Source organism: Candoia aspera, chromosome 1 (genome assembly GCF_035149785.1).
Source record: "Candoia aspera isolate rCanAsp1 chromosome 1, rCanAsp1.hap2, whole genome shotgun sequence".
NCBI lineage: Eukaryota > Metazoa > Chordata > Lepidosauria > Squamata > Boidae > Candoia > Candoia aspera.
In genome coordinates this window covers 215,413,059-215,434,644 of record NC_086153.1, presented here as the reverse complement: position 1 = coordinate 215,434,644, position 21,586 = coordinate 215,413,059, and the positions used below count along the sequence as shown (strand labels likewise).

Here is a 21,586-nt window from a genome sequence, read left to right as displayed (position 1 = left end):
GGGATTTAACTGGATCTAAGCAACAAGTTGGTAACTTAACTCTAATAACTACCATACTGAGGAGGGCCACATGTACCTACTGCAGTGTGATGGAATCTCAAAACAGCAAGCTCCATGGCAGTATGTTTAGTGGGACAGAGGATGAAAATAGCCTATTATTTCAATGCCGGGTTGTCTGGGACTGAAGAGGGCTCTAGTACAATTTCCAGGGCTGTTTATGACCATCAAAGATTCTGTCAGCATTTTGCACCACAGCTTCTTTGCTAAATATTAAAAGAGGCAGATTGTGACAGGAGCAACGAAATGACGGTTTTCTTATTGTTACAGCCCCTGACAAAAACATTCATAACATCTATGAGGTACAGTTGATGCCCCACTGAATAGGGCTAATCCCATCTACAAGCTGAAAAATTAAACCCTTAAGCCAGCACCCTTTCACATTATAACTACTCTTATGTCTGATTTACTCACATACACTAGAGAGAAAGGTATTTCCCTGACAGCAATGGCAAGACTCAGAGTGCCAAAATTGTCCCCCATCTAATTTAAGAAACTGTCACTATGCAGTCAGTATATGGTCCATTTCATCTTGATTGCAGTTGCTTTTTAATGCCCGCATATAACATTTCTAGTGAATGGGCTTGGATTGTACCAGATTATTTATCATTATTAGGAGCCACAGCAAGGCAACTGTGTTCCCATTTTTAAAATTTTCACGTGATCATATTTTGATCACCTGTTTTTAACTGGCTTACAAAGTCCAATTTCTTCGTCAAGGTTCTCTGAATGGGAGGTAATTCCTCAAGAAACACAGTTAGTGTTCAAAGCATCTTTCATCTTTATGAGACAAGCCTTTTGTGTGATAGTAAGGTCTATTAAGTAACCCTAAGATTGATAACTGGAAAAGTGCACAGGAAACTTTAGATTTCCAGTTAATGTTTATTGTTGTTTAGAGGTTCCTATAAAGCTGAAAGTAATGCACAAAAGACAAGCAAGTCTCCTATTTGTACACTACTGTATACATTAGATACAATGCGGAGACCTGCGTAGGTTCAAATTAATCCAGTGGATCTTTTTCTTTTCTTGGAACAAAGAAAACATTTTACCACATGCCCATACCTTGTGCCATAGTAGAAAATTAGCTCTCCATTTTAAAGACATCTCACTATGCATCAAGGGGACAGGTAATGCTCAGTAAGTACAAGAGAAATCCAAATTCACCCACCCACACATACTGCATCTACACAATCAGATGTGGGGAAAAAAAAATCCAGATCAATGCACCTAGGGGAAGTCACCTTATTAAAATGGAAAATAGTGAAGGTTTTACATGCAGTTCTTAAATAATAGTAGTAGTAGTAGTAATAAATTGTTATGCTGCCCAACTCCCAGCAACTCATACTGGCATGCAAGCAGCTCTTCCTGTAAGCACAACGGTCGGCTTTCCAATACTGTGCTATTGCTGCAAAGTCTTCCAAATAAGCCAGCTATGTAAACCAAGTATAAATGCATTTGCAACGGAGATGGAAGCTTGTATTTAAAAAAAAGATATAAGAATGCATCTGCTGGTCAGAACCAATCCCCCCGAACTCCAAATGTATGGCCCACACACTAATACAGCATTTGCCTATCTTTCTGAATGTAACCATTTAACTCATACGGAGTACAAGCTTTCCCTATTTCTTTATAGCTTTCGAAGTATCATTTTATATCATCACAAAAGAATAGTCCTCTATTCTTCAAACATCCCCTAATAGTTAAAAGAAGTCATTCTGAAGGTAGCACTATGATATCTGGGAAGACAAAACAGATTCAAACGTAAGTATAATCCTAGTAGCCAGTCAAACTTTGCGTCACAAGTAAGACCATCTCAATAAAAGTATTTACAGCAGAAAAAGCATATTATCTTTTTAAAAACCAATACATAGCTTGTAATCAAATTCCAGAACATGCCCAATCATTTCAAACAGCTTGTGGAAGAAAAGCAAACGGCATCATGTAATATACTGGACACTGTGATTATGGCACCTGCTCTTGGAAGATTTCTGGGCAATTGGCAAGCCTTGGCTGCGCTGTTACCTGCACTGCAAAGGAGCTATGAATTAGGCTATACCTCTAGAGTACAGGATTGGATCCCATTGTGTGCATCTATTCATGGAACACCTGGGGAGGCAACACAGAGGATTCTTCCATGGTAAGACAATGATCAGAATGGACTGGATCATGATGAAGCACTGAGCTTTAATTCAAAATCTGTACATAAAATTCTGTCCCTAAATGAACCTGATTGTACATTGGTTGGAAAGTAATACAGCCATTTCAGTCAACACAGAATAAGCAATTCAGCGGGAAAACTGTCTACTGTCAGATTTTTTCTTGTTAATATGCTTGAAGATTTTGCATTTCTGGACGTTCTTTGACTTCTGATAGCCAAAGCCACCTCCGCCACCTCTTTTTTGTAGTCTTTTTCCATGGCTGCTGTTTACATCTAAAGATTATGTTAAGGAATGCAGGCTCAAAAAAAGTGCATCAGATAATAGCTAAGAGTTCAAAAAGCAGGGCACTAAAAGTGGCATTCGCTCTCATTTCCATACTGAACTTGCAATTTATTCCTAACTATAGGTAAACTTGCCTGTTTATTATTGTACTTAGTTTTTCCACTGGTTTTCCTACAGAAAGATAGTTCAGTTAATCCTCTTTTTTGGTACCATCATTAAATGTGGAAACAAGCTGTTGTACTTCTAGAGGCTGACACAAATATTTCACTTAAGCACAAAATCAGTTTGCTGGCAACACGTTTCTAGCTCAAGAGAGAACAAAAGAAGTGTAGCTGATCCTAAACCAGCTTTCCGCAATTATGGTACTCTCTAGATACACTGGACTTCCATTCCCATCATTCACTGCCAGCATAATCAAAGGTTGTTGTAAGTCTAAGCAGCTCCTTCCCCACAATAGGTACAAAAATAATTGTTAGCATGTAGTAGCTCTAAGGTCACCACAATGGTGGCATTCAAACATCACAACAAATGATATCATGTTACAACACAAATGAGCAAGCGTGTATCTAACATTTGTTTCTTCACACATTTGACCATGACAGGAAGAAATCTTATAGCTTACTAGTATCTGACAAACTTTCAGAATGATTTATTAACAACAATGGCCACCAACCTACTCAAGCAAGCACATTATTGGGGGACGGGAAAGGCTGGAAGGCAGAGGGAAAGAGGGAGGAGAAGTGAATAACTTGCAGTGAAAGGATACTGAGATCTACAAATGGTGGGACCTTGAAGCCAAAGGACAAAGCAACCTTGAGCAAATCCAAGTTATTGACATTGTAGATCTGCTTCAAAGAGTGGGAATCATAAGCTCTTATATAGGCTTTGTATGCTTCTTGGGCTGACTTGTGAAGGAAGTAGTTCTTCTCAATCAATTTTTCCAGCTGAAAAATTTAAAAATAAAGTAAGAGGCACAAAGAACTCTACTTTGTCACTTCATAAACATGTACATTTTATAGGTAGCTGACATTTACCTAAACCAAGAAGTATTTCTATATTTGTATTGTACTCCATCCTAAAATTCATGGTACTGAAACATACCTTGTGGCTTTATGGATATAGAATATTAGTATTATGTATTTGCTTCTTGTTATTAGTTCAAGATCATAGTTAAAAAAGGACCACTGCTCAACAGTAAAGTACTTGATTTGCATGCGAGTGACTTCCAGATAGGTAAGGCTGGAGAAACTTCTGCCTAAAATTCCAGAGAACCACTCTGAGTCACTACAGATAATTCTAAACAATGTTCTTTGTATAAAGCAACTTACTATAGTTGTTGCTTGCATTAAAACATCCTCATCTCAATCTTCCCCACTTACTAAAGCAACCACAGTTTTTACCACAACTTGATACTTCTCCATGGTTACATGCAACATCCTGGAAGTGGACTTCTTTTTATATAATTGGAGTTGGCCTTGCTCTCATTTTCTTTGCCACCTACCCTCCTACCCCACCTGTGACCCAGAGATCTGCTCCAAAGAACTTTCTAAAAATCACAAATCCAAACGCTCATACATACATTCATCCATACATGCTCTGACGAAGGCCAAGTTCCTATAACACCAGGGTACAGTACATAACTTGGCTACCTTGTGCAGAAGCTACACAGATGGCACCATGTTAGAAAAGCAGTCAGTAATAAGAGATTTTGTACTGCATCAGATTTAATCAGTTGTTTGGATCTATACTAACACAAGAATATCAAAATAAGACCACTATGAATCTTTTGCTGTTCTTTGCGTCATCAAGCTATTTTTGATTTATTTTATTAACTGTACTAAAAATACAACAACAACAATAACAACAATAATAAGCAAGCTTTTAAAATATTCGTAGTATAGTCTGTTTTTACCTGAGATTGGATGTCAGAAATTTTAGACCAAGAAAATTCAAATTCATTTAACGGCACCTAAAAATAATAAAGGTAAGTTCTTAACAGAAAATTCTACATAATGGAAAGAGAGAGAAGATATTAAGAATATAATAAATCTCACCACACCTAAGCTTAGGTCTTGTAACTCTGGAAATGTAAACATCGACTGGGTTTATACATATTGCTAAACTAGAATTTTTTAACTCCTATTCTGTTGAAAAGCCAATGGCTTGCTTCAGACAGATGCTGAATAATAATAAGTTAAAAATAAATTATACAATGTTTGGGGTTACATAGTACACTTAGCCACAATATGATTTGCTGCCTGTGCTATTATATGTGTGAACCCAATCACTGTGATTTATAGGTTCATATGTGAACTATACTACGACATTTGCAAAAATCATGCTTCAGTGCAATGTGTGAACCCAAACTGGATTGATATTGTGCTGATATGAACCAGATCAATCTCCATGCAACCCTAAGTCTTGTTCTCCCATTCTAGCCCATTCAGGGTATATAAAGACATTATATAACAGATATTTTATAATGTGGACTGATTTCTACAAGCAAATGTTTCAGAAACCCCCCCCCCCCGTTTTAAACATCCACTAAGGGCAGCCATTTTAGCAACCATGGCCATTCTGTATTTTATATCCATCTTTGGACAATTATGCCAATGTTCTCCTGTACCAGTGTGTCATTTGCATATTTTAACGTCCCTGCAAACTGTCTTGGAATGGGAAAACAAGTCTGCAGGCCATTCTCAACACACGGAGCGCTAGCGTAATCCCTCTCCCCAGTACTATTGTCCCATTTCGGGTCCTGAAAACACAGGGAGGAGGGTTTTTTTTTAAAGACAGCAGACGGCCATTCCTGGCATTATGAATAGCTAGTCCTCGTTGTCCTGGGTACTAGCAACCATATGAAACCTGAGCGCACAACCACAGCATCCAATTAGTACAACTACTGCTTCTAAGGTCATTTGGATCAAAACTGCTCTGTTCCTTTAAACTCCGCATTTGAGGGGCTGAAAATATATTCCAGTTACAAATCTTTGTTATGCGAGCTGCTTTGCATTTCTAGTAAATTTATTCCATTAAATATTAAACATTAAGACAGTCATGGTACTGAAGTAAGAACTGATTAATCACTCCTGCTCCCAGCAGTGGTGTTACAATGCTACCGTACTCCATACTAACTTACCCTGGCTTGCTTGAGGTAACGCAGGAATCCCAGTTCTTCTGGCCGTAAAATGAGCAGAGCGTGTCCCCTCCCATTTATTCCACGGGCTGTTCTCCCAACACGATGAATATATTCCTTTCGTTAATGGGAAGTAATAAAAGATAAATGAACCCACTGATGGAAGTTTGGAAGTTGGTAAACATGAAAGCATAGCATGGAAAGTCATGCAAATTTATCCAAAGTCCCCTATTCTTACTCGAATTACTTTACATGTTGCACACTAATAAGGCAAACAGCATAGAGGTTTTAGGAAAAGAGTAGCCGTAGTAGTAAAAAGAGCAACTCTTTTTCAATATATTTATTTTTGATCAGTAGCAAATGATTCAACAATAGCTAAATTCAGCAGTCAGCTACTAAGGCACTCTAGCTTCCCAGAAGAGCCTACCGCTAACTTGAGTTTATTCTCGTGGTTTTCCGCAAAGCCAGTGCTACTTGCCCACGCAGGCAGCGCTCAAGACCTGTCTTCTCTAACAGGCACCCAACTGCAATGGCTCAACCTTTGGGCCAACATTGAAGCCATTTACAATGCTAGAACAGGGTGTCCAAGATATGACAGCAACTACACGTTATGTAGTTTCAACCAGCAGGGCAAACAGAACACCGCAGCTGCTCTTCCTAACATCCTGCTATTGTTATGCCAATTTTTAAAGTATTTATTATTTTTTAATAAATAACTCAAGGTGGTGAACATACCTAGTACTCCTTCCTCCTATTCTTCCCACAACAATTGTGTGAGGTGAGCTGGGCTGAGAGAGAGTGAATTGTTACATCATTATGCCACTGCACAGGAGTTAGCGGAGAGTGGAGGGAAGGAGGAGAAATCAAGTAATGGATGGAGATATTGAGAAAAAAGGAATTCTGTGAAAAGCAAAATAAGAATCTTTGCAAACTACGTAGAGGTGTTCCATTTTTTAAAAACGTGTGCAATTACATGATTAAATTCTCCTAACTCTTCAGACTGCAGCATTAACTATTCTTATTGAATTCTACATAAGCCATCAGATTAATTCTCTAACATAACTTCTTAATATTTGGACCTCTTGTTTAAAGAGTAAGTTCTGAAGTGGCCTAGTCTCAGTGATGCAGTGATTCTTCTGCTAACACTAGAAGAATATGAATACGGTCACTGCAAATGTGTACGCCCTGAGTTCCATACAGGAAAAATGGGATACAATAGTAAACAAGAAAATGTAAACAAGAAACTGTGAAATTCAGCTTTGCTGGAGTTAATTAAAAATCAACTATCCCAGTCTGGTCTAATTTCAGATTTTCACAGAGCATCACATTAACCCCTATTTAAACTACATAATTTTCAAAAATGTAGAATACCTTTGGATCATCGGGTGGGTCATACTGAACTATCCAATCAACCTCTGGAATGTCCAACCCTCGAGCAGCTACATCTGTGCATAAGAGTATTCCAGAATCAGCATTGCAGAACTGGAAAAATGTGGTTGTGCGTTTAGTTTGTTTCTGCTTGCCCTAGGAAAAAAAAGACATGCAACGTAAGGCACATTAACAATGACTGTATTCTGTGAAAAGTGTAAAGCAGCCTAGCAGTAAATTACTGTATCAGTCAGCAAAGCTAATAAGCTTGATATTAAATCCTTCGCAAATTGTAATGAACTTCTAAACCATTATATACTTCTGCTGTAAAGCTGTAAGAATGGCAAGTCTGGGCCTTTATGTGAAACAGAAAGTGTTTTTCGAGCTCACAGTGAAACAGCCCCACTCAAAATGTTGGCTGTTCTGATGGGACAAAATTTGAAATGTCCTTCAAGAACAAAACTTGAAATGTTTTGAGAGTTCACAACAGGAAACACAGTAACTTTGAATAAGCCCCTTACACCTTTGTTTTTCACTCCAAGAGAAAATAGTAGATTGCTCATTACCCAAGGGCTTCAGCTTACATACAATTCCAAGTTAAAGTTGAGCAGTCAAACCTCTGCTCTCCCTGGGGTCCCACTTATCTTGGAGATAACCAAGAGCTTGTCTAAGAAAAGAACCCTGGGCAGAACCTAGCTTGGTATAGCCTTCTATATGCTCAAGAGGTCCATCACAAGGAAGAATAGCTTTTGATTTCTTTGCCATGTAATGGACAGCTATCTGAAGCTCAAGTAGCCACTGAAACAGCAGATAGACTTCCACCAACTCAGGATATCCTGAAATATTAAGATGTTGAGGTTGAATGGGTTTAATTCGATGCTTGACAATCATCTACCTTCTCTCTAAATTCCAGTGGAAATAATCACCAACTGTCTATAAGAGCACTAGTGACAGCCAAGTGCAGTTCAGGGGATTCCTACAAACAGTACTCAACAGGTTGGTTTTTTTCATGCTGGCCAAACTGTTCACGACCACATAGCTGCACTTAAGGCTGCTCAATCAAGTATCTACCATATGTGTTATGACCATGTCAGCTTACAAGATGAGATCTGATAGCTGCTTCAATGCACAGTGAGGAAGACATTTGGACTCCACTGCAACTCAGCCAATTCTCCGAGGTAATGTATTCTTGTGGGAGGAACTGCTAACTTGTAGCCAACCTAACGTTTCTTTCCTGGAAGGTATCACCTATTTGTTGAAGTTGGTGCCTGAGAGTAATCTATATTTGGGGAAAAAAAGCAACTGGAAGTGGTACTCAAAGTCAGCATCTTCCATCATGCTGAAGGGCTGGTTATCCAATGCCATAATCTGCTGATACCTAATATCATATATGATGCACAGAACACCCTACCATTTGCCCACCAACTTATACTATGCACACTGCAATGATGAAGATGGTTGGATAAGCAGGTGCCAAAAAAGAATTCCTGATACCAAAAGGCGCTTAGTGTCCTTATGATTACTGACCCGTGCTTGTGGTGTGGGCAGTGTAGCATGGGTTTCCAAGGATGCTACAGATTTAAGGGAACTGAAGGGCAGAATGGAAAGCAGGACATGGCTCTGGGTCTGAAGAGACATTCTGGACTCTGGTCAGTTCCTGGAGAAAAAGGACTAGGATTGCCATGACCAACCAATGGCAACATGAATAGATTGCTACTTGAGATTTACTGGTTGCCTAAGACAACATCCCCATCTCCCATAATTTTGTTGTAGTAGTTTTGTGCTTGATTTGTTTTACAGCTGGAAAAAAATCTTGAACAAGGTAACCCAGTCACAAAACAGCAGTCAGCCCAAAACCTCTAAGTTCTTGTCTGAGAGAAGGACAAAACCACATTTTGCATACATCTAGTATATATTGGCAGAATCTCTTTCACCATATTTGTAAGTCTCTGCGTAGAAGCAATACCCAGATTTCCATAAAAATGGCTTAGAGTATAATCGATTTATGAAACTCAAGATGTGCAAACAAAACTCTAATTTTTGTCTTCATGTTAATACATATAGAATCAATGGATGTTTCAGTTCTTCTACACACTGTACAGTAGAAACAAATGTCAGTATACCAACTGAAGCCACTTAAAATAGTTTGCTGACAGCAGACACTGTTCTAACAAACAACTTCAACCTTGCTGACAGAACCCTGTTTTTCAGATAAGCATTTTAAAGACAGCTTTAAGAGAAAGATGCTCCAGATGGCATTTAAAGGTTAATTTATGACTCCGCTGCTGAAATCTTGCTGAGATTCTGACACTTTTGTTATGCACCCCAGCCTTCATAAAGGCCACTTGCTATTTGCAATAACCTCAAAGCAGCCTGCATTATTCAGGCTTGAAAGACAGTCTGAGACACCTAACTAAGGCACAAAAGTGGATCTCACTGCAACACAGAGCAGAAGAAAAGCCTCTGGATTTATAATGCCCTAGAACTCTCATAAATCTAAGAACAGAAATCAGTTAAAACTGGCACTTAGCTGGTCAGAAATATAATTGATAAATTAACTGACTGAAGAGGGTTAAAGTGCTTATAACGGTTACAACAATGCAGGGGACTGGAGTTGACAAAGGGTTCCCAGAGAGGAAACAGTCCCTTCCATCAGAAGATGGGGCTTTGGATTCAATGGAGGAGACTTCTCTCGCTATTCCTCCTCAGCCATGCAACAGCCTGATAATCTGCTCTGGAGGATGAGTGAAAGTAGCACCAAGTGCCACATAGGAAATTAGCAAATAAAAGATATTCTGGTGGTGTTAAAAACTCTGGATCCAACCCAATGTAAGGCAGCATCTTAGAACTGAAAAGCTATACAGGCAGTCCTCACTTAACCATTTGCTTAGCGACTGTCCAGAATTACAATGGCGTTGAAAAAACCAACTTATAACCGCTGCAGTGTCCCCACGGTCACGTGATCACTATTTGGGTGTTTGGCAACTGTCACGCATTTATGATGGTTGTAGTGCCCCATGGTCATGTAATCACCATTTTTGACCTTCCCAGCTGGCTTCCGATGCGCAAAATCAACAAGGAACTGCATGATTCACTTAATGACATGGTTCACTTAATGATGACTGCAGTGATTTGCTTAACGACTGCTGCAAAATGGTCGTAAAATCGGGTCTGGATTCGCATAATGACCGCATCACTTAGTGATCTAAGTTCCAGTCCCAACTGTGGATGTCAAGCAGGGACTACCTGTACATTATAATCCAGATGCTGGATTACTGTAATATAGGTGTGCATACATCACTTCATCCAAATCACGAATACTTACATGAATGGCCAAAACTGGCAGATCAATGTAGTTAAGAAGTTCATAGTGGTATTTCACAGACATACATGAAGAGAAGAACACCATTAACTTCTTCTTCCGATTCTTCTTGAGGAAAGTGAACAGCAGGAGGAATCTCTTTTCTGGAGGGCATATTACATATCCCTGTAATTGTTTGAAAAACACTTTTTTTTACATATGACTTCCTAAACTGCTATTTCTAACAATTTCAAAATGTTCAAAGGTTTCAAAATGAAGGATGCAAATCTACATTTTAATTCCATATACCAAAAGTATAGGCTTTTGGTAAACCCCTTTCTAAAGATCAGAATGACGCATGGAAGTGAAAGTTGGACTTTGAAGAAGCAGAACAGGAAGAGCATTCAGAGTTTTCACTTGAGATACAAATGATCAGGCTCAAATTAACCTATTTCAGACACATTATGCGAAGACCTAGCTCTTTAGAGAAGGCTCTAAAGCTGGGAAAGTTGGAAGGAAAGAGAAGAGGATGATCAACAGTAAGGTGGATGAATTCAGTTACTGTGGCAGCAGTGGACTATTGGAAGACCTGAAAAATCAGATTAGGGTCAGATTGTCACAGAGAAAATCTATCTACAGGGAGAAAAACTATCTACAGTGGTGCTTAAAGGTTTGTGAAACCTTTTGAATTTTCAAAATTTCTGCATAAATATGACCGAAAATGTGATCTGTTCTCCATACAAGTCCTGAAACTAGATAAAGAGAACCCAATGAAACAAATGAGTAAAAAACGTTGTACTTATTGATTATGCAGAAATACTGAAAATTCAAAAGGGTTCACAAAATTTTAAGCAGCACTGTGTCTGTTCACTAAGAGCTGACACCGGCTTAATGGCACATAATCAATCAATCAATCAATCAATCAATCAATCAATCCCTTTCCTAATCATTTTAATTGGGCAAAAGCATTTTCACTAGAAATGAAGGGATATGGATTAATCTTCTCAATTAAAGACCACCTAAAAGAAAGACACAAGTATTTCTATATAAAACATTTCCTACTGATATTTCTCAAAAAATTAAATAGAATGCACTAGTCAGCATGTTCCTAAATTAAAATTAATTTCTCTGAATAAAGATTTCAGGGAGTATTACAAGATAAATTATAAAAAGAACACACTGGGCTGTAAATAAAGTTGAATCCAGTTAATGTAATTTTAGTAGACATAATTTTTTGAGCTCTTTGGGAAAACATTCTGGATAAAGCTAGTACAGGTAGTACTCGACTTACAATGGCAATTGGGACAGGAATTTCTGTCGGTAAGCAATGCAGTCATAAAGCACAACCGCATTGCTTAGTGACGGCAATCCCTGCAGTCCCGGTTGCCATCATTAACTGAATCCCACGGGTGTTAAAAGAGGCAACTTCCTGCTGGCTGCCCACAATCAAAGTCAGTGGGAAGCTGGCAGGAAGTTGCAAGCCCCAGGCTGGCAGGCAGGTAAGTAGCTGCTGCTGGATGGGGGAGGGAGGGGGTGCATGGGAGGGTGCGCAAGAGGCGTGGTACAGGGAAGGTGCGCGAGGATGTGTGAGAGGCGCCACGTGGGTCAGGGAGGGTGCGTGGGGGTGTGAGGGTCAGGGAGGGTGCATTAGACGTGCAGTGTGGGGATGGTGTGAAGGAGGGTCCCGGAGGGTGCGTGAGGGTTTGAGGGTCAGGGAGGGTGCGCAAGAGGTGCTGCGTGGGTTGGAGAAGGTGCGTGGGTGTGCAGTGTGGGTCAGGTGTGTGGGGGGCGTGAGTGGTCAGTGCTGAGCGTAGAGGGGTTAGAGAGGTGTCTGGGTGAGGGAGACTTTCTGGGGAAGCTGGCAGGGAAGGATGCAAATGGTGATCATGTGATTGCAGGGTGCTTGGCAGCCAGTCATAAGTGCAAATGGGTTGCCAAGCACCCAGATCGCAATCACATGACTGTGAGGGTGCTGGGATGGCCAGAACTCCGAGGACCGGTTGTAACCACCGTTCATTCAGCGCTGTTGTATCTTGGAAAGGTCACTGACTGAACAGTCGTAGGTTGAGGACTACCTGTGCAACAGACAACAATTTACTGATGAAAGAATCTGAAAATCCAGAAATTCTCATATAGTCAGCAGCTATCAATCAAGCCTGATAAAGAAATCATGAACATTTTAAGAGAGAAATTAATAGAATGTGAAGAGCTAGAGTTAGAAACACAATGGAAAAGTATCCTTGTACTTGGATACAAATCTCCACATGGGAAAAGAAGAGCCAAGAAAGAGATTCCCAAAGAAAGAAGAGAATTAGTGTCAAGGGTAGATATAAAAGCAAAACAGATTGTTTGCCAAGATATTTGTGCTTAAATTACCTGTTCAAGACCTTCTACAGTTGCTGTCTCTTTATTGTCATCAACCCCAACATATAATGGCTCCTTCTTTAGAGAAATCTTTGCTAGATCTTCAACTTTACGGGTTTGTGTAGCAGAGAACAGCATAGTTTGCCTACGCTCTGGGAGGGAAAGGGATGGAATTAAACATACAACATGCTTGACAAGGTAACAAACTAGAAATATGCAGCTGTTACAAGCTGTTTAGAATACATTTACACAAGCTTTTAGAATAAAAGATCAAACTAATCCTAATCAGAACAGAAACACAATGGTAGTGTTATACATACTGTACATACATACTTACAAATTCATCAAAATCACTATACATGTGTTTTTTCAAGAGAGCCATCCTAAATAACTGTACTTAGGAGTTAACAGAACTGAACAGAGAAGGATTTCCTGCAGTAAATATGCATAGTACAGCAGTGTAAAAGTACTAATCAACCAAACATTCAAGATCTATGTAGCTTATAAAGTGCTTAAAGTGTATTATAGTGGACACAAGAATAGGATTTATAAAAGTTGAAATAACTCAGGACCAGCACATTAATTTTTAAATTTCACAAAATAAAGATAGTATGAATATCTGACTTACTCGGTAGAAGCTTTATGATCTGTTTCATTTCTTCTTCAAACCCAACTTCTAAAATTCTATCAGCTTCATCAATCACCAGACACTGCAGGTTCTTATACATAAATCCTGGAGTATTCTAAAAGACATCCAACAATGTCGTCAACTATACACAAGGACAAAAGAGTCGACATGCACTATATAATACTATCTTGTTACCTGCAAATGGTCCAGAAGCCTGCCTGGAGTTGCGACAATGATGTTTATGCCATTTCCAAGTTTTTGTGCCTCAACTGATCTATTACTGCCCCCCATTATCAAGCCATAGGTGTGGACATGATGAGTCATCAGTTCTTTGAGAACACCATAAGTCTGCATGGCAAGTTCTCGAGTCGGCGAAAGTATGAGGACACCAGTTCCTAAAAAGAAGAAGGGAAAGAGAGAGGTCTAGAAAGTTTCTAACTGATAATGGCAAACCTATCTGTCTGCCTGCCTATCATCCCACTGCAATCTAAACTCACTCTTGGTAGCTTACAACAACAACAAAATAAACACAAAGAATAATACAAAACCAAAATACTTTAAAAACCTGCTGACAACAGATGATGTTACACTCCAAATGTCCTTCAGAAGAGTTCTGCTGTCAACTTCTTCTGGAAAGTGGACAGTCCTGGAGCTAATTGAACCTCCAATGGGAGGCCACTCCAGAGGGCTAGACCTGCTACAGAAAAACAACTCTCCTGGGATTCAGCCCCTTTGACCTCCTGAAACAGCTGCCTCTCCCAGCACAAATTGGCTGGGCTGAACCCACTGGAAAGATGTGGCCCTGCAACTTGGAACCAAGCCATGAAGGGCTTTACAGATTAAAACCAGCATTTTAAATTGCACTGGGAAGCTAACAGGGAGCCAATGCAGGGCCACAATACAGATGTAATATAATCCCATGACAACTGGCAGTGAGCACCTGGGCTATGGCACTTGGCACATATTGAAGCTTTTTGGCAGACTTTAAAAGCAGCCTGATAGAGAGTGTGTTGCAATAGTCTAAGTAGGTGGTAATGAGGGCCTGGATCACTGTGGCAAGATCCTCATGTCCCAATAAGGCTACAATGTGTACACCAGCCAAAACTGGGCAAAGGCCCTCTTGGCCACACACCCCAACTGCTGATCCAGCAAAAGCCATGAGTTCAGGGACCCAGTTGTGGACCTGCTCCTTTAAAGATAGCGCAACCCACCCAGAATCCACCACAGGGATGGCAGAGGAGCCCTGATGTACAAACAGTAGCTCTGACTTTCTAGGGTTCAGTTGAAGCCTACTCTCTCCTATTCAAAGCTCCAAGAGTTTGACAGCATCTCCAGTGCAGCCTGGGGTTCCAATGTAATTCTAGGTATCACCTGCATACTATTAATGGACCCCAAATTGCAGATGACCTCCCCAAGTGGCTTCAGAAGAGGGAGAGAACCAGTTCCTCTGGGAAGGGAACAAAAGAGCAACCATTGTGCTGATTTTTCCTTCCCTACCACCATCACTGAAGAAGGAATAGAACCATTGCAAAACAATGCCTCCAATCCCCACTCCTGCAGATAGTCTGGAAAGACCCCCATGGTTTATGATACTGAAGACCACTGGGAGGTTCAAAAGGACTACAACAGGTACACCACCCCAGCCAGGTCTTGACAAAGGTCATCCAGTAAGCAATTAATGCTATCTCTGTCCCATGTCTGGGCCTGAACACTGAGTGATCAGGATCCAGATAATTCGCTTCCTCTAGGGCACTCTACAGTTGGCCAGAAATCATTGTCTTAACAACCTCTGCCAAAAACAGAAAGGTTGGAGCCCAGTAGTTGTCTAACACTTCTGGATCCAAGGAGTGCCTCTTGAGAATCCTAGGTAACACAGCAAGATGATGGTCCAGTTACAACACAAGTGGATTCAGACTCAAATGATTTTTATCAGCAAACTGTTGTGCTAATTGGTTAGAGTGGCCAGGTGGTAACTCTACAGGACAGCACTTTACTCAAAGGGAATTAGGAGAAAAGGGCCGCTGGACAATAACCTGCTGACACAATAAGAGAGAAGTACGAACACTTTGCTTCTCTTATTGCCACAAAGTAGGCCCAAACTTGGGCACAAAGCTGTGCTCAGTCAGATTCAGCCTTCGTTGTCTGCCTGTGTTCCAGGCATTGCTCCTGCCACTTCTTCTCCTGGAGGTCCTCTGAAAACCAAGGAACCACCTGGATTGGCCAATTTTGTCAAGGGCCTGAGACACTGCCTCTTGCCATCAATCAACTCATACTCTCCCTCCCCATGTCAGGGAAATTGCCAAGCACCTAATGAAATCATCTGGATCCATAAGATGCCTGAGGTGGACCAACTGAATGGGACCAACCCTGCAGAGGGAGCAGGTGGCAGTCAACTGCATCTGGATCAGGAAGTGATCTGACCATGACATAGAAAAGATGGTAATACTGTATTCTCAACATCCTGATTGCTAACTGCCCAGAGGTAAAGACAAAGTCTAACATGACTGCCTACATGTTTGGAGCTCAGATTTCCTGGGACAAGCCCATGGCTGCCATAGAAGCTATAAACTCAAGTCTACTAGACCTGCCCCTCCCAAAACCAATAGGCAAGGGGTCTCTGCCATCAAGCTGGTGACTAGAGAGCCAGTCCCAATCAGCAAAGGGGACTGATACACCAAAAGGACCCCTAACTTGTAAGCATGGCTCAACCTAACACATAGGTACTCATGCCCTGCCACCTCAGGAACAGTGAAAATAGATCAACGCCACCTCCCCTCCCTCAGCACTGGGCAGGTTTCAAAGAGGGCAGTACCTCTGCCCTCACTCAGCCAAAGTAAGTAATACACATCAGATCTGCCTGCTCATTTTGGATGGATCTGCTCTTATTCCAGACAGACCTGACATTAACCAGCAACACTTGAGGGCAGCTGCCCTGACAATCTAACCACCAGATCTCCAGGATGGGATAGCCAAATTAGAAGAGGTGATTACCATCAAATTGGAGACCTATCTTCCCCTGGAAATGCCCACCTGGCCCTTCCACACCAATTTATCTTGAAGCTTTCAAATGATAATTCAACAAAGAAAATCTCACCATTCCTAGGCATAAATTTTAACTTGTAGATAAGTTCTATCGCTGGAATAAGAAATGCAAGAGTTTTGCCACTGCCGGTTTTTGCAGCTGCTAAAATATCTCTGCAGGTAGAATAATTACAAAAAGAAGAAGAAGAAAGGAAGTTATGAGTGGTAATGCAAGTTAAGACAGCTAACATTTTAATAAAAAATAATAGCATCGTTAATATAAATTAAGTATGTTAATTATAAATCAATAAATAATTCATTAATAAATTTAATAAATAATGATTAAGATAAGGCTGATTAACTGAATAGTCTAACTCCAAACCAACAATTCTAATCATCATTCACCACTTTCTCCTGCCTGACAATCACCTCTGACAGAAATTCACATTTCTTTTGCCCTTCTCTTTTAAAATGTCACTTCTTACCTGCCTTCCAAAAGTGGTTTAATACTTTTATGCTGAATTTCTGTCATGTGTGTAAATCCCATGTCAGCTACCCCTTTCAATGTGTTCTCACTGACAAGGCCATTAAGAGATGCAAAGGAAGTATCCTCAAAAGCACCTGAAGAGACAAGGAATGTCAGTCTTGTTTAATAACTTCAAATCAATCGCTATATGTCAAAAGACACTTTAATTTTATATGTAATATCATTTTAATTATATTAAAATAGAACAGAGTTTATGCCTAGTCTAAAACTATCAAGAGAGCCAGTTTGGTGTAGTGGTTAAGGCATCAGGCTAGAACCTGGGAGATGGTGAGTTCTAGTCCCACCTTGGGCACAAAGCCAGCTGGGTGACTTTGGGCCAGTCACTCTCTCTCAGCCCTAGGAAGCAGAAAAGGGCAAACCTCTTCTGAAAAGCATTGCCAAGAAAACTGCAGGGATATGTCTAAGCCGTCGCCAGGAGTCAAGACTGATTTGAAGGCACATGCGCACACACAAAATTATCAAACTTAATTTCTACAGAAAATAAGAATATTTCTTACATATGTGATGCTTTTTTTTTGTTTAGAGGTTACAGTCTGGAACAGCCAGATACTTTATTCTATGCATTATATCCTCACTCACTTTTTTTTTTTAAAGTAACAGCAGTCACTGCTTGTTTAACATGATCAGCTATGCCAGCCATATCCTTGAGAAACTAATATGGCTGTTGCCAGTTTTTAAGAACATTGTATTTATGCAGTATTGGGACCCAAATTTTATGAGACTGAATGTGCCAATTCAGTCTCATAAAAACTTGATTAATTTACTGAGGCTAAAAACTGTATGCTCACTAAGAGTAAATCCCTCTGAGATTTACATTTGTATAGATAAGAGTAAGATATAACTTAGTATTTTTATATTTTTAAATTTGGAGGTCACATAACAATTCAAACCATAAAATAACCATAAAATATAGGAAAAACAAAAACGAGTCTAGAGCAGAACAGCCACAAAAGAAAAAAAAAACACTACAAAGATCTCAAAGTATTAATACCATTTCTAAAATACCTGGGAAATATGTATGTGTGTATATATATTCATTCTCCCAGTGTGCATAAGACAATGTTAAAGCCAAGCAAGTCTGTTCAAAGGAAGCATTCCATCAGAGGAGCACTGAGTGGAAGGTCAGGAAGGTAAACATGGAAGGAAATGCTAGGTGATCAAGCCATTTAAGACTGAGCCAAATTTAGCCACTCTACTTTGGATAATTTGCAATGCTTAGACTTTTTACTAATGCATTCCTACATATATCACATTCCTCAATAAAACAACCCCAGTTTTTCAGCAGTTACTCATGCAGCTAAATCTAAAGGATATAAATCACCCTTAAAATCCATTAACTTTATTTATATTTATTTATCTGGTTTATAGCCCATCATCAATCTCAAGGAAGTACTCAAGGCTGTTAATAACTACATTTTTTCCCTATCACTTAATATTCTAATCACTAGGAATGGATTTTTTTAATGCAGACATTAACAGCAGGTCTTATGTTCACCAGAAGCCAGTGAACTAATAATTAAAACAAATAAATCTTTAAATGAGGCCAAAGAAGGATGGCTTGATCTCCAAGATCAATAAAAATAAAGAGTTCAAATTCAGAATCCTGCAACCCATTCCTATGCGTTTCTATTCGGATTGATAAGACTTATTCCATGAATTTATGATTTAAATGAGTATACGTCAATATACAAATCTCACTATTTAAGAAACAAAATTGAGAAAACTTGCCTGTTAAACCTAGAGGTAAGACAGGCCCATCAGCATCATCAGTTGCTTCTTCTTCAGCCAGACCATCAGTATTTTCTTCTTTGGCATTCTCATGTAAAATCTCTTGTGTTTCAGTATTTTCTTCCTCAATTTTTGCTTTTTTACCACCTAGTCATATATCAGGAAACCAATTTCCATCAACAATAATTATCTCAGTATGAAGCAGCAATCTCTCCAGTGAAATTTAAACCCCCTCAAAATGCTGATCTTTAAACTTTTAACTTACAGACATAAAGAAAAACATTTTTTTGTTTCCTTACACCACTGCCATATAGCCATCTAAGTGGCCATGAAATAAACAAATAAAATACTGCACAATGTAAAGCCTTCATTTTGGAAGCAGAAGAGAATGGAGTTAAAAACTGAGGAAATTATGACAACAGTTTCAAATGGACCTAAGTTTTGTTTTGTTGAATCTGATCAGATCAAATTTATGTAACACTTTGCCAGCTAGAAATTCAGGGAAAAGAAAGAAGATGAGAGAGATACTTCCACTTAGTTTAGAGATTCAATATTAGTTAGGAAAGCTAATATAGCTGTTCTCCATGAATTATCTACTTCAACCTATTATATAGCTGACAGTTAAGAGTATATACTCAACACAGCACTTGTCTCATTATTTCTGAAGCATGCTGTCTACAGCAGAAGGAGAGCTCTGCTAGATAGGCCCATCTAGTCCAGCATTCTGTGATTTACAGTGGCAACTGGATGTTGATAAGCCTGGAAGCCAATATTTAAGGGATGCTGTTCATGATTCAGCAGGCATCAGTATTAGCATCCATTAATAGTATGATCCTCCATGAATCTACTCACTCGTCTTTTAAAACCAACCTAACTGACTGCCATTACCACAACTGCTGGCAGCAAATTCTGCATTTAGTTCCAGTGGATGACACTGGACAACATTCTAATATTGTTAGAAAGGAAGAAAATTTTTTCTCCAAGTTACCTATGCCATGAATGATTGTATATACCTCTATTATGTCTTCTCTTATCTTCTAAACTAAAAGAGCCCCAATTGCTGTAGCTTTTGTGTATGGTATGCACTATATGTATTATAATTTTAAAATAAAATACATGAGTAAAAAGAATATTACAATACTATCATCGGGAGAAAAAGAACCAAGGAAATAAAGTATCAATAACACTCATTTAAAACCAAGTAAAAATAAGCGCTATCATACCATTTTCTGGACAATTTCCAATTTTCCTTTTCTTCTTTTTCTTCTTCTTCATCCCAGGTTGTTCACACTCAGGTTCTTCAGCTTTTGTTATGTTAGACAGTTCCCCACCTGTCATTTTGTGGTCTTTCATTGCTGCTTCTGAAATGTTGGAAGTGTCTTCTGAGACATTCTCAGCTGCATTTTCTAATGATATAAACAAAAAGGTTAATTGCTGCTACAATCAGTGTTACGTGCCAGACTTAACTATCTAGAAGTCTAATTCAGGCAAGAGGGATCATCAGTGAGTATACCACACATAGTTTATGTAAGGCTATCAATTAAGCCCCTGTATTCTACTATACTTGCTAAAGCATTTATTGGATCTGAATATTGTTACTATATTATCCAACTGTTTGGGCCACTGGATAAGAACATAAGCAGTGCCTTGTTGGATCTCACCCCTAGCTCATCTAGTCCAGTAGGCTGTTATCACAGCAGCCAACCAACTGCACAAGGAAGCCAGTTAGTTTCCCAGCAGATGGCTTTCTGAGGCAGCCACACTTCCATCATGGCTAATAACCACTAATTCCATGACTTCTATGAATCTTTTCAACCCTTTTTTGAAGCCAGCCAAACTGGTAGCCAGCACCACATCTCGTGGTACTGAATTCATTAAGTTCAATTACATGTGTGTTTAAAAAAACTTTTGTCTATCCTGATGCTTCCAGGCTTCCATTTAGTTGGGTGACCTCTGGTTCCAGTATTTTGGGAAGTGGAAAACAGTTTCTCCTTGTTCACTTTATTCACACCATGCAAAATTTTGTACACCTCAATCATGTCTCCTCTCATTCGCCTCCTCTGTAGACTAAAAAGCCCCAAATCTTGCAACCTTTCCTCACAGGGAAGCTGTGCCAGCCCCTTGATGGGTTCAATGCAACTCAAAATCCCATCATCCATGAGCTAGCCTTCCTCTCTGAAGTGAAATTATCCACGAGGATTCTTTATCTCATGCAACATTCTACCCTTCACCCTTTATCGACAGCTGCTTTGCAAATGATTGATAGGATGGTGCATATACACCAATAAAGTTTTGTGTCAGACGTTCTTCAGAAGCACACTCAACCCAGGCTAACTATACTGGCATTGTAACGACGCCGCATTCTGGGACTCCCTTTGTGGGCAAGAGGCATCGAATCTGCCCTGAAACCATTCCACTTCAATCATGCCACCGGCTCTCCCACACCCTGGGGGCTCTGGGACTAAAAGGCACTCGGATAGAGAGATGACGTCCTCACCCAGCGTTTCTCCCGCAAGCGATGCCGCCGCGGCCAGACCTTGGTCGGCGGCTCCTTGCCGGGCCAAATTGCGCTGACGGATCTTGCGGTTGCGCTTGTCCAGCTTCTTGCGCAGAAGCCGCATCGGAAGATTCCCGGTATTCGCCGCCATCTCGACCTCCCGCAACGGCACAAACCGGAGGGCCGGCGACGCACCACACGTGCGCCAAAGGAAGGAAGGAAGGAAAGAAGGAAGGAGAGGACGTAATCGGAAATGACAGCATGAGGTGATCCAACACCGCCTCAGACGTTAATCCCCACGGCCAAAGGCGCCATTGCAGCGACCTCTGGAGGCTGGGAGGAAGCAACGTTAGTCTTAATAAGGACAAGCGGGGCAAGCGCCCAGGGCGGGTTGGGGTTTAACTACTTTTTTCTTCGCTTGGTTTTTACGAAGGAAAAGGGATGGTGGATGCTGATGGTCCCGGATTAAATTCTTTCAGGGGAAGGAAAGTACGTGTC

General features: G+C 40.1%; 1 protein-coding gene across 1 annotated transcript; it reads right to left on the bottom strand.

The window, feature by feature from the left end:
• Positions 1-2,221: 2,221 nt before the first annotated feature.
• Positions 2,222-21,312, bottom strand: DDX18 (DEAD-box helicase 18). The gene is made up of 14 exons (XM_063288722.1): positions 21,089-21,312; positions 19,815-19,997; positions 18,592-18,738; positions 16,802-16,937; positions 16,390-16,490; positions 13,491-13,690; positions 13,296-13,410; positions 12,680-12,819; positions 10,328-10,489; positions 7,006-7,158; positions 5,638-5,751; positions 4,411-4,467; positions 3,265-3,442; positions 2,222-2,488 (listed from the first exon to the last, which is right to left on the bottom strand). Exons 1-14 carry the CDS (start codon positions 21,237-21,239, stop codon positions 2,343-2,345), a joined length of 1,983 nt encoding a protein of 660 aa, XP_063144792.1. The 5' UTR covers positions 21,240-21,312; the 3' UTR covers positions 2,222-2,342.
• Positions 21,313-21,586: the final 274 nt, after the last annotated feature.